Source organism: Mytilus trossulus, chromosome 6 (genome assembly GCF_036588685.1).
Source record: "Mytilus trossulus isolate FHL-02 chromosome 6, PNRI_Mtr1.1.1.hap1, whole genome shotgun sequence".
In the NCBI taxonomy this organism is placed as follows: domain Eukaryota; kingdom Metazoa; phylum Mollusca; class Bivalvia; order Mytilida; family Mytilidae; genus Mytilus; species Mytilus trossulus.
In genome coordinates this window covers 87,578,410-87,594,481 of record NC_086378.1, presented here as the reverse complement: position 1 = coordinate 87,594,481, position 16,072 = coordinate 87,578,410, and the positions used below count along the sequence as shown (strand labels likewise).

Here is a 16,072-nt window from a genome sequence, read left to right as displayed (position 1 = left end):
AAATTTTGGAAACTATCTTTATGATTTTTTTTTTATCCTTGTTTATTTATCAATAAGCCAAAAATTAAACTTTTGTTAAATAATATCTGATCTAGAGAAATGGCTTAATAAAATTTAGTGAAACATGCTTGATACACTCAATATCAATTAACGGCAAGAAATAATAACATCCCTAACAAGCAACAACAGTGTATAATTTGTTAACAATTCGCACCTTCTACTTGGATGGGCATTATAAACATCTTCCTAGCAGGGAATTATATAAAGGTACCCTCTCCAGGTTGGGTATAATAAATATATGGTATTTACATTTTCTACAATACTAACTGTACATATCACAGGCTTGGTGTCACAATCAAATTCAAATGATAAAAAAGGCCATTCAAAATAACGTTGGTTTCTTGTTTGATGTGAGGTTTACATCAATGTGACAGCAATCCAAAAATACAACAAAAACAAGCATAAAAGAGGTCAACGAAAATGCAATATATAATACATGTATGTCAAACTGTTAAAACTGGTGTCCACAAAAATAAATTTAAAAGCCTATCAAAAAATTGCCAAAACAAAATTTCTGTAAAACAATGAATTTCAATATAATGAGGATCTCAACTTCAAAAGGACAAACACATGAACATGAGATGGGCTTAAAATATTTTAATGTTTATGCTCCCTCCTTTCATTTTGCAAAAGTTTGGTATTGCTTCATAATATTTTTTGTCCACATGAATTACACATTTACTGTTTTTGACAAACCGTTTGTTACTGTTTGTTTTCATCATCAAACACGGATTTTGCTATAGTGGTAGTTTTTAACTTGTTTGTGTTGCAAAATTGTATCTAATAAAAGTATTGAGAAACTAAACATTATTTATGAATGGCCTTATGACAACAAAATTATCTTCATATAGAAGAGCACTATCATCTGGAGATGGATAAAAATCAGAATTTATATACTGATCTTTTTTCTTTCTTTCTTTTTTCAATAATTTTCATATAAATAAGGAATACTTCTGTTGTCAATGTTTGTCAACTTGGATTCTGGACCAAGAAAGCAAATTTCCATTGCAAAACATTTTATGGACTTAAAATTCTCCGTTTTTTTATAATAATGTCTAGGCATGTTTGTAGGTAGGATTTTATCTCTTTCATTATTGACAATCTCATTATAAATGTCTGAATTAAACAAATAGGTGTTAATTTTTAATAAATTTTAAGAAAATGTATGTATTGATGAATAAAATATAAAATATTTTTTTAATCACAACTGATATAAACATGTTAAAAAAACACTTGGGACAAAAAAAATATGTAAAAATTTCACTACATAAAACTTTCCATGGTATATATAATAATAAATAATTATTTAAATATATACAATGTAACATGATTAGAATGCATAGTATAATATCTCCTGATAACAATGCTCAAATGCTGTAATTAAAATCTAAAAATATCATCATTACCTCCCCTCCTTTTGTGTTCTCTAATGAATAATTAGTGCTCCAGAAATATGAGTCTGTCAAATATTCATGTTTTAAGATGCTTATTCAATATATATTTGTAATATTTTTACTGAATCATTAAATTGAAAAGATTAACCCTCATTCAAGTGTCAATATATTTTCTTTAAAATGGGCAATTCTATTGTAACCTAGAGAATTATTTTTAGTGTTCTAACTTAAATTTGCTCAGGCTGAACTGAGGAAAATAAATGTAGGAGAAAGCTTCACAATAAGACATAAAATTGTACTGACAAGTTGTAAGAAATCTGTCAGACAGAAACACATGAAGAGTATGCAAATGATGACATTTAAAGAGATTACTGAGTAACAATTAGCTCATTAGGACTATATCAGTGACTCTAGACTCACTAATAAAGACAAGTACTGTAAGTTCAATAACAAACTTAAATAGATATTGATCACATCTATACCTCATAACATATAAAATTGATAAATGGTAAAAAACAAATATGTAGAAAGTTAATATAACATTCAAGATCTTTCACAATGTCAAAGCTGCCCACACTCTTCACAAGATTTTACACAGTCAGGACTGTCAAACTATCAACATTCAAGCTTCTAAATAATCCATAAATACATTAATTGCTTTCTTTGACAACACAGAAAGTTCGTTGTAGTCAAAATGTTTGGCCAATATCTAAATCTCATTCTACAAATCATAAACCTACTTTTTTTCACTTTTTTCAGATTAAATTTTCATACAAAAATTTAGTCACTGCACTTTACAATAATTTGTTTACAAACACAAAGCAGTTTAAAGTAAAGATGCAAAATTTAAGTACATTGTATATTTGATCCCAATAAGTGAATTCTGACATCAAAACATTCACATAATCATTCAAAAGCTAAAAAATTTGCCATAAATATTAGAGTATTGTTCATATATGGCTCGGATTTCATGTAAAATATCTGAGACGGCTTTATAAATTGAGACTATTTTTACGTAAATGAAAACATTTATTCCTTCACTGCAGATTTACACATTTACTCATTCACAAAATCCTTGTACAACCTGATTACAAATCACAACTCTGATATAAACCATTCACTGCAAGTTAATAACTTTGTACAACCTGATTGCAAATCACAACTTGGATATAAACCATTCATTTCATAACAGTAATATATATTGATAAAGCATTCCTACCCATTTCATTATTTACATGTAAGAGGTATATTAATAATTCAAGCAATAAACAGAAAACAATAACATGCATGAATGATAAACAACGTTTGTAGTGTACTACTAAATATAAACATTCAAATTTGTTCAAACTTTTTAGAGTTTAGCTTTTTACATCCTTACTGACAAATATTCCTAGATTTTTTTAGTTTGAATGGACTTCCAGGAGCCTTACAATAAATGCAATATCAGATTTCTGCTCCTGTTCTTACACTAGGAAATCTTCCAAAGGAGGCCAATAAAACAATTTTACTTTAAGGTTGTGTTACATTATGAAATGAATCTAAACAAAAAGGATCTGAGGTTTGTATATTGTGATTCTAGCAATGGTAGATACCATCATTCACATTGTTAAAAACATCATATATGGTTAATATTTATGTAACTGTAGAGAGTTGAAGTCAGCAGCTGATTTAGCATTTCTGGACTTACATTTTTATGATTTTCTTTTAAGAAGTTCAGACTCTGACAGAGAAAAATGCAAACTGAATTTATTTTTCGCAACAATACATTGTTCTTCTAGTGTCTTTTATAATTTTCTATGTTTTCCTCTGTAAATCCATCAGGTTACTCTGTGCTATAATCTAGAAGACCTGCTTGAAAGTTCATAGAATACTAAATATGCTTCGGATGATACTGTACTATGCGCTGAAGTTGATGATACCCTGAAATATATCAATTTATAAGTATATCACAATATAAGCAATATGGATGCAATATGAAAATTGTAAATAACAAGAATGATAATTGATTCAGTTTTCCTCAATTTCATAAACAAAAACATAATTGCATAAAATTAAAATCTTTCTCTGCTAGCTTTAAGGTACGGTGCAGTTCGGTGTATCCATGCACCTAAGACTCATGACTTCACTTCATTCAACTGATAAAACCAATAACTGAATAATATTGTGTGAATACATACATAACATACTTTTATTTTGTAAAATCTTCTTTTAGTACAGTTTCACCTATAAGTTTTTGTGTAATGTGTGTCCAAAATTAGGGAAACCTGTGTTCTGAGAGTTCCTCTAATTTCCAGTGATTTCGTGCATGCCTTTCAGAAATAGCTTATTTTGTATAAAGGAAAGATTTTCTAATCTGATATATAGCTGAATTTGAACCAAGCACACTGCCAAGGATTCAGAGCAAAAATTATTTCAATCTGATATAAATTTGACTTAAATAAAACAAATTGTATCTGATGATGTAATTTTTTTAATAGAAATTGTCCAAATATGGTAAATCACGGGATTGCAGTTATTATTTAAGTCTTAAACTTATCAAGTTTATTCTTTTTTTTTCTTTGGAAGACTAAAACAATAGCACAAATGATTTCAATTGTGTTTCTTTGTTGATATGATGAAATCAGCTAATGAGTGGCATCACCGGCTGTGCAGACACCGGGGACTCCACTGTAAATCATTTTCATAAATCTTAAATACATGCAATAACCTTAACTCAAACAACCAATAAATTAATTTCAAATCTGAAAATTTCATGACGTTAAAATAACTTTTATTATATGATTTTTTTAAAACTCATGCACTGGTACCTACCTGTTATCATTAAAGTGGAACCAGTCTCCACTATACGGATGTTTACAGGAAGCTGTATAATGACCAGAATGCACACTACCAGAATGGTTACTGACTGCATATAAGTTGTAGATAATTTTGGTATTTCCTTCAAAATAAAACATTTTTATTACTCTTTTTAACCTGACAAACTGTCCAATGAAACATTCTTCCGACTGACTATATATAGTAAGAAACTTTCAAACGCCTATGTTTGTATTGTTACATGTGAACTGAATCAATATATAACTTTCATATTAGTATATTGCTTTTGATGAATTGATTTAATGTTCAGTGTTTGATAATGTAGAATTGAGTATTGGTTTTTACATGCCTATAATATCCATATATTGCTGAATAATACTAAAATCTCTCTGTAAATTATTCACATACACTTGTAATTCATTCCATTAGTTAGTATGTACTTCTAAATTTGTCAAGATGTCAGATCCTCATTTAAAGTTTGGCATGACTAAAGTTTTAAGTTTACATGACTTAGATTTAAGGCTGCATGCTTGAAGTTTAAGTTTACATGACTTAGGTTTAAGGCTGCATGCTTGAAGTTTAAGTTTACATGACTTAGATTTAAGGCTGCATGCTTGACGTTTAAGTTTACATGACTTAGGTTTAAGGCTGCTTGCTTGAACTTTAAGTTTACATGACTTAGATTCAAGGCTGCATGCTTGAACTTTAAGTTTACATGACTTAGATTTAAGGCTGCATGCTTGAACTTTAAGTCTACATGACTTAGATTCAAGGCTGCTTGCTTGAACTTTAAGTTTACATGACTTAGATTCAAGGCTGCTTGCTTGAACTTTAAGTTTACATGACTTAGATTTAAGGCTGCATGCTTGAACTTTAAGTTTACATGACTTAGATTTAAGGCTGCATGCTTTAACTTTAAGTTTACCTTTTTCTGATGAGTATTCTGTGACATCCAAACTGTCTGGGAATTCGACTCGTGTGGACACTTTTTGACTGTATCGGCCCTGACTGAACCGTTTGAAATGAATCACTAATATCTGGGGGAACTTTTGCACTGCAAAACTCTTGGAACAAGCACTTTTTCTTTTACATTTTGAGCATGTCTAAAAAAGAGATACAAGTATTTTTGTCAATAACAAAAGAAATGATAAAATAGCACATTGAGTTCTGTGCTGTATAAAAAATTAAGGACAATTGTAATAATTCTTACAAATGCACATCCAAAGGCATCTAGCCCTTATCAAATTGAACAGGATACCTTAGCAAAAATATCAATGGTCTAAAGCATAATAGTTATCTTAGACAGGTGCTGGTTGTATTTCATTTTTCAATGTAATGATCAAACAACTTTTTGTATCTGGATAATAAATTTATAACCATATCAAATTCATGTTATCTTAAAAGGAATATTACAATAAAACTAGAAATACCCTATATTCATGATTTTTATCTAAAGTTATTGGTGTAAAAATAAACATTTTTTTTCAAATGCTACAGTAAACGAATACATACAGGTCTCTCATCATGATCTAATTCCTCTTCCTTCATAAATAGATTGATACAACTCTGTAATGTCACATCTGAACGTCCCTGAATAATAAATATAAATTTATAGATGAATACAACTCTAAGGTCACATTCGATCGTCCCTGCATAATTAATAATCTTTATCAAAATTTGATTCATTTTGTGATAATGGGCCTGAACCCTATCATATGGTATAATCATTAAAAGTGCTGCCCACCATTCCCCTTTCTTTTTTTTCTGAAGTTTCACCGAAAATTACTTCTTCAGCCATTCTGATAGATAATGCTGTTACAGAGTTTTAAAGCTAATATTGTCAGGAGCAGGTTCTTCAGTGATTGTTGTTTGTTGGTGTGGTTCTCATTTCTAATATATATATATTAGATTGTTGGTTATCCTGTTTGATTTGTTTTACACTAGTCATTTTGAGTCGCTTAATAGCTTGATGTTCGCTTCGATTGTTTTATATTAGTCTTTTTTAGCCCTTTAAAAGTTGTTCAGATTACTGGTTACTTTTTACACATTTTGACTTGGATGGAGAGGTGTCCCATTGGCACTTATACCACATCTTTTTTTTCATATTAGACAGAATATCAAAAAGGAGAGATAATGACTCACCTTTGGTATGGGTACAGACAGATCCCAAAAGGGATCAAAAGTTGTTGACTTGTGACCACAATCATGGTAGTTCAGAGTACTTCTCAACTGACCAACAAAAATATCTGTTAAATAAAAAAAGCACATATGATGGTCTGCAAAGCAAATAGATCTTATAGTACGTCGTAGTAGATTTAGCCTTAACTTTATCCAAAGTAATTATAGATGTCAGAAAATTTATGGTAGCTTACATCCTGACATTAATTAGACTTCGGTGGTTGAAGTTTGATGCTGTGTTACATATTTGTTTTTTGTACATTATTTGGGCTGTTAGTTTTCTCATTTTAATTGTTTTAAATTTGTGATTTCAGGGCCTTTTATAGGTGACTATGAGGTATGGGCTTTTCCATTGTTAAAGGCTGTACAGTGACCTATAGCTGTTAATTTCTGTGTTTTGGTCACTATTCAAGTTGATACCTGAACACTATCATACTCTAATGTCAAATATTAGACACAGTTGGAAAATGTTAGCCTCTCACATGTCAGACATCTTTAAACAAAAAATTACAATTTTTTAACTTTTTTATAATCAAATGATCAACTAGAAAATGCACTTATCACAGAAAACAACAAGAATGTGTCCATAGTACACGGATGCCCCACTCGCACTATCATTTCTACATTTAGTGGACCATGAAATTGGGGTAAGACTCTAATTTGGCATTTACATTAGAAAGATTATATCATAGGGGAAATTTTTGTATAAAGTTGGTTGGATTTCAACTTCATCAAAAACTACCTTGACCAAAAACTTTAACCAGAAATTTGCATTATCATTTTCTATGTCCAGTTAACTGTGAAATTGGGATAAAAACTCTAATTTGGCATTGAAATTAGAAAGAGCATATCATAGGGTACATGTGTAATAAGTTTCAAGTTGATTGGACTTCAACTTCATCAAAAACTACCTTGACCAAAAACTTTAATCTGAAGCAGGACAGACAGACAAAAGGACAGACAAATGGACAGACAGACCAGGAAACATAATGCCCCTTTACTATCATAAGTGGGGCATAAATCAACTATCTTAGGTGGGGCATAAAAAAGGAAACATGTTATGAAATTACGTTTTTACAAATTAAATATATTCATAAATGTTAAAAGTACTAACCAACAATATGACTATTGTCATAAGTTAAGTAAACTCTCCAGTATTCTTGGCCTTTATCTTTGTCCCTGAAAATCAAAGTAAATTGAAAAAATAAATAAAATGTCACAATGTCAACAGATTTAATAATGGTAAAATAATACATATATAAATACATATAACTGCCATGCTAAATAAGTTCCTTATTAATATAAAACTTTAATTATTGGCTGTGGTATGAAACTTTTTTTTTTATATGTTTGCCATATATTATTTCACAAATATCTAATTCATAATCCGGATGAAGACTTGATTATTTTCTACTGGTGCTGTCTATCATGTCAACATCATTTAGTGATGAAAGTGTGTAATTTATAAATCTTATGCAGGAAAAAGGTTCATCTAAGGTAAATATCTATATTTCATGTCAGTGCTTTTATAGCTGACTATACAGATTTGTTGAAGGCTGAATATATATATAGTGACCGCAAAGTCATGTAAACTTTAGTAGATTGAGGTAATCATACCTCATGTCCTTAATCTTATAGAGTTAATTTACTAGATCACTCTTCCACACCACATCACATCAACATTGCGATGTCATTGATTTAAAATTTCTTTACAAATACATGTAAATACTATGCAATTAATGCAAATAGAAGAAATTTACTGAGGAAAATCTTCATCTTTAATTGTGACAGGTTTTGGTTTCTTTGTGACACGATTAACATCTTCATGAAGTCCTTCCAACAAATATCGCAGGAATTCTTGAGCATCTTGTTGGCTGAAAAAAGTATTAAAGTAAGATTAACAGATCAAATATTAACAACATAATTATGACAAATGAATGGTATGAACAAATACATGTTTCTTCAATATTTTCTTTCCAAATTTGATTTTACGCTTAGGAAATACTCTAAACCAAATAACTTTCTTTTTAATTATACAACTTTTTTCTACTTTTTCATGTGTTCAATAATGTCAATACTATTTTAAGAGTTATAACTTATAATGTAAGTTTCCATAACTATTTACAAAGATGTTATGTTGCGAAGAAGACTGAATGATAAAAAAGTTCACTGAACTTACGCATAGCCCATGAATCTAGGAGCAAATCTTTGTATCTGTGTTTTGAAAGAGTTTGGCGAAACAGAAGAATCTTTATCCTTCCAAATACCCTCCATTAATTTGGCATAAGCTGTAAAAAAATAAGGTAATAAAAATAAAACATAGTTAACATACACTACACATGTACTTAAATATCAGGACAGTCTCAGGCCATCTTCGCTAGCCAAGGGTTACGATCCACTCCCGCTCTCTTCACCCTTGTCGGATTGAGATAAAATTTCGGAGACACAGGGTTTGGATTTTTATTGGTTGCAGTCAAAACTCGCTGCATCAATCAAAAAGCGCCTTTAACATGATCACGTGAAAATGTAGAAAGTGTTTGTAAACAATTGCCACGTGTTTATTGTGCAACAAACTTTTACATGTACATCCCTAAACATACGACTATATTTAGTGACAACTTGAATGTTTTTAATCAACTAATAGAATTTCATGTGTATGTTTCATGCAAATGCATGAATGGTGACGTATATTTTCGTTTCCGGCTTTAAAAAGTGTGTAGAATCTAGAAACTTCCGTGTTTTTACCTCCAAATTGAAGAGTTCAAGTGCTACCATTTGTCAGGAATAATGTATTCGGAATTGGCGTGACTTAAATCTTCCGACAGATGGTGCAACATTGTTTTCACAAATGTTGGCTCAATCCGCCAAGGGTGAAGAGAGCGGGAGTGGATCGTAACTCTTGGCTAGCGAAGATGGTCTCAGGCATGAGTTTGAACATATATATGATATATTTTGAGTTCAATCAAGTGAAAGTATTATAACATACCACTATATATACATGAAAAAAATGTATACATACATATGTAAAACATACTCTGATAATGCTGACAATGGCTGATAGACTGAAACATCTTTAAAATGCAAGGGTTCTGTATATTGAAAAGTTCACTTTAGGACAAAACAATGTATATAACTAAATTAAACTAACCTGTTATAAGTTGTCCCTTTAGAGAACTTGTCGATGTGTTTTTATCAAGTAGATAATCTTCCTTCAGACAATATTCTAAAAGAGGTTTGGTATTACTAAGGCACTGAAGAACACTATTCATAAAACATGTGTTTCCAAGGTTACGTAACCCACATTTACCAGAACTGTAGTATTTGGAATTCTGTAAATAGAAAAATGTTAATTTAGTGTGGTGTCTATTTCTATGAACTATAATACATTATTGTTTATGGGCCAGCTGAAGCCCAACTCTGGGTTGTGGGATTTACACGCTACTTTGAAGACCCTTATCTGGCTTTGAGCTGTTTTCTGTGTGAATAATTTCTTGATTACGTCATGTGTTTCCAATTTATGCATTTAGCACCTACAAATGTACATGTAGCTCATGTACTTGCAACAAAAGCTTTTGGTTAATGTTAAGAATAATGTATTTGGTTTTGATGTAATATTTGTTATTCTCATAGGATTTTGTCTTATGCTGAGTCCGTTTCTGTGTGTGTTACATTTTAATGTTGTGTCGTTGTTCTCCTCTTATATTTAATGCGTTTCCCTCAGTTTAAGTTTTTTACCCTGATTTTGTTTTTTGTCCTTGGATTCATGAGTTTTGAACAGCGGTATACTACTGTTGCCTTCATTAATCCCAAATAACATCTGATTGTTGTAAAAAAACTTGCATTTTTGTTTGTCACCAGGCGAGCTATTTTTATAAACTTAATTTGCAAAAGTAGTTAATGTTTATACATTTTTAATATACATGCATATAGGAATAACAAATAGACTTAATGTATGAAATGGTAAATTATCATCTCATAATAAATGATAATCATTCAATTTTTAAAATATGCTACATGTATCAATGTTTATAAATGGGCTATTTGGAAATCAATATGATGATACTGGTTTTATACAATGTATCCCTACACAATTTCTGCAATTTTGTATTTTGAAGTTTGATATTTCAAATAAAAGGTAAAAGCTCTAAATGTGTGTGTTACCTGCTGAAGATACTATTTTACACATACATGTGTACTGATTTATGTAAATATCTAAAAAGAAATGTACTGTCAAGAAAACTTACTAAAGACGAAAGACTGTTACTAGAACTTGATTCTTGTAATGTATCTTGGTTACTATCACGACGCCTTCCAGAAGGAGGTCTTCCAATATCTGACTTCAATGAAGTACCATTCTCAATTACAGATGTTTTTCGTGAGGCTGGTGACCATAAATTGTCATGATTATCAATGTCATTTGAATCTTTCCTTGAAGCCCTCGACAGAGTTCTGTCTGCAATATCTCTTGACCGTGGTGTTATATAATTATCCTCTCTACCACCGTTTAACTTCATGTCTCTGGTTGCATCACTTAAACTAGAAATACTGGATGATCTCCTTCGTAAAGAAGTACTGGTTGTAGCTGAAACTCCATAATGTTCGTTTTGTGGAGATTTGGCTTTTAAAGATGAACCATGGTAAGAATCAGAGTAAGTACTCGAATAGGTACTTTTATAATCAGGTTTTAGTGGACCATTACGAATACTGCTACTTGTTGGACTTGTTCTTGTTTTTGGTTTAAATTCTGTCAATCGCCTTCCACTTGCATCCAATGGCCCAGGGCCAGGCGGTAGAGGTCTTGGGTATAAAGACCTTGACCCAGTACTAGTAACACTTGTTGACAAACCATGAGAGGTTTTTCTTCTATCTAGACTGGCACCTCGAGTTGTGCTAGACAAACCATAACTTCCTGCCCTAGCACGAGAGGACCTTGTTTCACCTGGCATAGCGTAACTTGATAAGCTATTGTATAATCGTGAATTAGATGTAAGAGACATTGAATTCAATAAGATTGCTCTGTGTTAATCATGATTCAGTAAAAACTTTTACACCATACTGTACTCATGAATTGTGGAAAAATCACCAGTACAGAAGTCCTCAGTTCATTTCTACATCTGAAATTCAGAAAAAGAAAGATTAATTAATTATTTTGTTGTAATTCATATTGACAGCTATGTATAATATGTGTTTAGTTTAAACATATTTTATTTGCTTAAGGGTGCAATCAACAGTTTTTTTCTATGACGTCATGTTTTGAGGGACCATGCATATGTGACCCTTACTGGTGGACTGATTAATAAAGATACTTGTATAAAACTAGATATCACTGGAATCAGAATGTTCTCTAGTTTATAATTAAATAAAAATAATGTGTACTTTTAATATATTATAAAAATTTCATCCAATGAACATGGGGGAAAAAAGGTATAATTTTAACATAAAAAACTTGAAATCAGGTCAAGTGCACACCCATGAAGACATGATCCATGCACATTTTTCATAATCAAAACTGTATGAATTTTGTAGGTTTTTACCTGGCCTTTCAAAAAAATCTTGTTTCAGGGTACGGTTTCCTGCTCCGAAAAGAGCTACAGTGGCTGCAAATCAGTTTTCAATTTTCACTTCTAAAAAAACAGACTGTTTACAGTGTTGTCTCCCCTCGAAATATGTTTATTTAATATAATTTTTAAAATTATTTCAATCATTCAACCTGTTTTAATTGAAAGCTAATTAACTAATTTTTACAATCAAATACAAAAAACATGATACTTTTTCACCAAGTAAGTAAATAAACAGGGGTATTCCTCCATGGTTATTTTTAGACGGGGAATAACCCCTAGTTTTTAGTACGAAACTGTTTATAGCACCCTTAAGGCAAAACTTTGTATGCGACAAATTAAAATTTCTCAGCTATTCTGAATCTGTACACTATACCGATTAAAAAGATGTCTTACTTTAAGGATTGTGACCACAAATAGTGAAACTACAGCTCTTTTTTTATGTCGCGTAGTAATGGCATTTTGGCCAGTGGCAAACAGTTTAACTGGCAAATTCTAAACATTTCCTCTATCCCTTTTTCATCAGTTTTACAAAGAAAATAAATCATAAAACAGGGTTTCTTTTGAATAAATGGAATAAAAACTATGAAATAAGCATGAATAAAGGTACTTAAAGCATATTTTGTACCTAGTATTATATGAACTAAGATGAGGCTGAGTTGAGAAAAATATTGAAATGATGTTTTTCTTAGGAATGGCACTTGTACCTTTTTGACTATAAAAAGAACCAAATATACAATATAATGAATAAAAATGTATGTTACTCTGATCAGTAATAAAGGTCAAAGTAGAAAAAATCTACACTTTTCATGTGCAACTTTTAGTTTCAAATATATGAGGGATTGAATAAAAATATCATGACGTCGCAAAAAGACGAAAAACTTCAATATTCGCACAGAGTCTGGTTTTCTTATTTCTGGTTGCTATGTACAAATCTGTAATATTTGCATTAAATGTACCAAACTGATGCTTTTAAATTAATGTATACATGTCATATAATATTTTTCAAAATAATTTTACTACATTTGCTAACACATTTCTTTGCTAAAACATCATTATATTTTATGTTTGTCCCTTTAAGGCAAAACTTTGTATGCGACAAATTAAAATTTCTCAGCTATTCTGAATCTGTACACTATACCGATTAAAAAGATGTCTTACTTTAAGGATTGTGACCACAAATAGTGAAACTACAGCTCTTTTTTTATGTCGCGTAGTAATGGCATTTTGGCCAGTGGCAAACAGTTTAACTGGCAAATTCTAAACATTTCCTCTATCCCTTTTTCATCAGTTTTACAAAGAAAATAAATCATAAAACAGGGTTTCTTTTGAATAAATGGAATAAAAACTATGAAATAAGCATGAATAAAGGTACTTAAAGCATATTTTGTACCTAGTATTATATGAACTAAGATGAGGCTGAGTTGAGAAAAATATTGAAATGATGTTTTTCTTAGGAATGGCACTTGTACCTTTTTGACTATAAAAAGAACCAAATATACAATATAATGAATAAAAATGTATGTTACTCTGATCAGTAATAAAGGTCAAAGTAGAAAAAATCTACACTTTTCATGTGCAACTTTTAGTTTCAAATATATGAGGGATTGAATAAAAATATCATGACGTCGCAAAAAGACGAAAAACTTCAATATTCGCACAGAGTCTGGTTTTCTTATTTCTGGTTGCTATGTACAAATCTGTAATATTTGCATTAAATGTACCAAACTGATGCTTTTAAATTAATGTATACATGTCATATAATATTTTTCAAAATAATTTTACTACATTTGCTAACACATTTCTTTGCTAAAACATCATTATATTTTATGTTTGTCCCTTTAAGGGTGCAATCAACAGTTTTTTTCTATGACGTCATGTTTTGAGGGACCATGCATATGTGACCCTTACTGGTGGACTGATTAATAAAGATACTTGTATAAAACTAGATATCACTGGAATCAGAATGTTCTCTAGTTTATAATTAAATAAAAATAATGTGTACTTTTAATATATTATAAAAATTTCATCCAATGAACATGGGGGAAAAAAGGTATAATTTTAACATAAAAAACTTGAAATCAGGTCAAGTGCACACCCATGAAGACATGATCCATGCACATTTTTCATAATCAAAACTGTATGAATTTTGTAGGTTTTTACCTGGCCTTTCAAAAAAATCTTGTTTCAGGGTACAGTTTCCTGCTCCGAAAAGAGCTACAGTGGCTGCAAATCAGTTTTCAATTTTCACTTCTAAAAAAACAGACTGTTTACAGTGTTGTCTCCCCTCGAAATATGTTTATTTAATATAATTTTTAAAATTATTTCAATCATTCAACCTGTTTTAATTGAAAGCTAATTAACTAATTTTTACAATCAAATACAAAAAACATGATACTTTTTCACCAAGTAAGTAAATAAACAGGGGTATTCCTCCATGGTTATTTTTAGACGGGGAATAACCCCTAGTTTTTAGTACGAAACTGTTTATAGCACCCTAAATGTGCAAAAGGGATGAGAAACATGTTAATCAAACTTATATAGTTGTCTCCCATAGGTGTAATTTTTGTACAAAATATATATAAATGTACAGTGACTGTACCAAAAATCTGGGTGAAGACCATCAACACAAAATTGAATTACTACTGTTAGAAGCATGATTTTCCTCCGACATTTTGAAATCAATTGCTGTTCCAGCTGAGAATGGACTGTGCCAGGCTGTAGTCAAGAGACATGTTTAACTCACAGTACTAAACAGATCTCCTAACTAATGGGTGAATCAACTAGCTGAGCTACAATGTATGTATATATTTTCATTATATTTTCTTATCATCAGGTCATTTGCAGGTATTCTGATGGAAAGGGAGGTATATTTGTTTTCAACTGTTGCTATATGATAATTTTTTATTTCATTTAGTTTTAAAATTAATTAAATCATTACATAAATCAAAATCAATCATATTATGTACTTTGTAAAAGATTACCCTATTTATAATTAACTTATATATTACTTTTGAAAATCATATTGTAATTTTCAACTAATTTTTGGCACCACGATTGGCAAAGAAAATGTTTGTTTGTTTAATTTGTTTACACATGTTACATGTACATGCATTATATTTTGTCCTGTATCCTTTTCATGGAAATTCATTTACACGTTTGTACATAATCATAATAATTGATGAAGTAAATTAGTGTTGCAGAAAGATACATTTTTATTCTGTCTAATGCAAGATTATTTTTCAACTTTGACCAGACTAAGATATATCATCAATTATCACTGTCCCCTTCCTCTAAACTAAACATCCAAATGCATTAATAGGAGCAAGGATTTGTATAGTTACTATACAAATCCTTGATAGGAGTATTAAGTATTTATAATTGCATTATTTTTAACTGTAAACAACGAAAAATACATTAAGTGTCTTTTCTTAAGTAAGCAAATATTTTGTAAACATTGGTGTATAAAATGTCATGGAAAAGTTCCACTGAATAAGAACTAAAATTTGTTCTGACTGTTGTCTGTTGACATGGAAAGATGCCAAAATGTTGGCCTTCTTTTCTTGAATCATCAACATTATTAAAACACTTCTCTGAATTATAAACTGCATTATGTTTTGATTCTATGATTATACTGCACAAAATCAGCTTCATTCTCAACAAAATTTACCAAATATAGTCAAAAGCAAATAGAGGCGTAGGGATGTAAATATCATTTTACCTTGAGATCAGCATCGCTTGCTTTATCTTTAAGAATATAATAGGTAGCAAGAGTAAACAAAAATTAACTTTAACTGAGAAATATTTTGATTTAAAGCCCTGTAAAATCATAAATGTTAAAACAACCTCTGCAAGTTTACGGCTGTCAAAATTTCTTGCCGATGGTCGCCATTTTGATTACGTGATTCGGACGTTGTCATAACAACTAGATTGTTGACATTAAAAATCCTTTAATAATTGAAATAGAAAAAGTCAATTAAAATTATAAAAATATTAATGACTTCGTTTGTTTGTATCATTGAATGCAATATGGTAACTTGTAATATCCTTTTCGGCCAATCAAATTTT

General features: G+C 30.4%; 1 protein-coding gene across 1 annotated transcript; it reads right to left on the bottom strand.

The window, feature by feature from the left end:
• Window positions 1-726: 726 nt before the first annotated feature.
• LOC134722121 (ubiquitin carboxyl-terminal hydrolase 2-like) lies at window positions 727-15,963 on the bottom strand. The gene is made up of 11 exons (XM_063585661.1): window positions 15,851-15,963; window positions 10,691-11,560; window positions 9,595-9,775; window positions 8,626-8,734; window positions 8,207-8,320; window positions 7,561-7,625; window positions 6,411-6,514; window positions 5,781-5,858; window positions 5,194-5,371; window positions 4,266-4,392; window positions 727-3,374 (listed from the first exon to the last, which is right to left on the bottom strand). Exons 2-11 carry the CDS (start codon window positions 11,441-11,443, stop codon window positions 3,287-3,289), a joined length of 1,797 nt encoding a protein of 598 aa, XP_063441731.1. The 5' UTR covers window positions 11,444-11,560; window positions 15,851-15,963; the 3' UTR covers window positions 727-3,286.
• Window positions 15,964-16,072: the final 109 nt, after the last annotated feature.

Bases quoted from the DNA above. Each gene is read 5' to 3' on its own strand.
- LOC134722121 (XM_063585661.1), bottom strand. From the start codon at position 11,443: ATGTCTCTTACATCTAATTCACGATTATACAATAGCTTATCAAGTTAC. The intron at 9,776-10,690 runs GTAAGTTTTCTT...TTCTATTTACAG, and splicing joins GTAACAGTCTTTCGTCTTTA to AATTCCAAATACTACAGTTC. The intron at 6,515-7,560 runs GTTAGTACTTTT...TTTATTTAACAG, and splicing joins TGACAATAGTCATATTGTTG to ATATTTTTGTTGGTCAGTTG.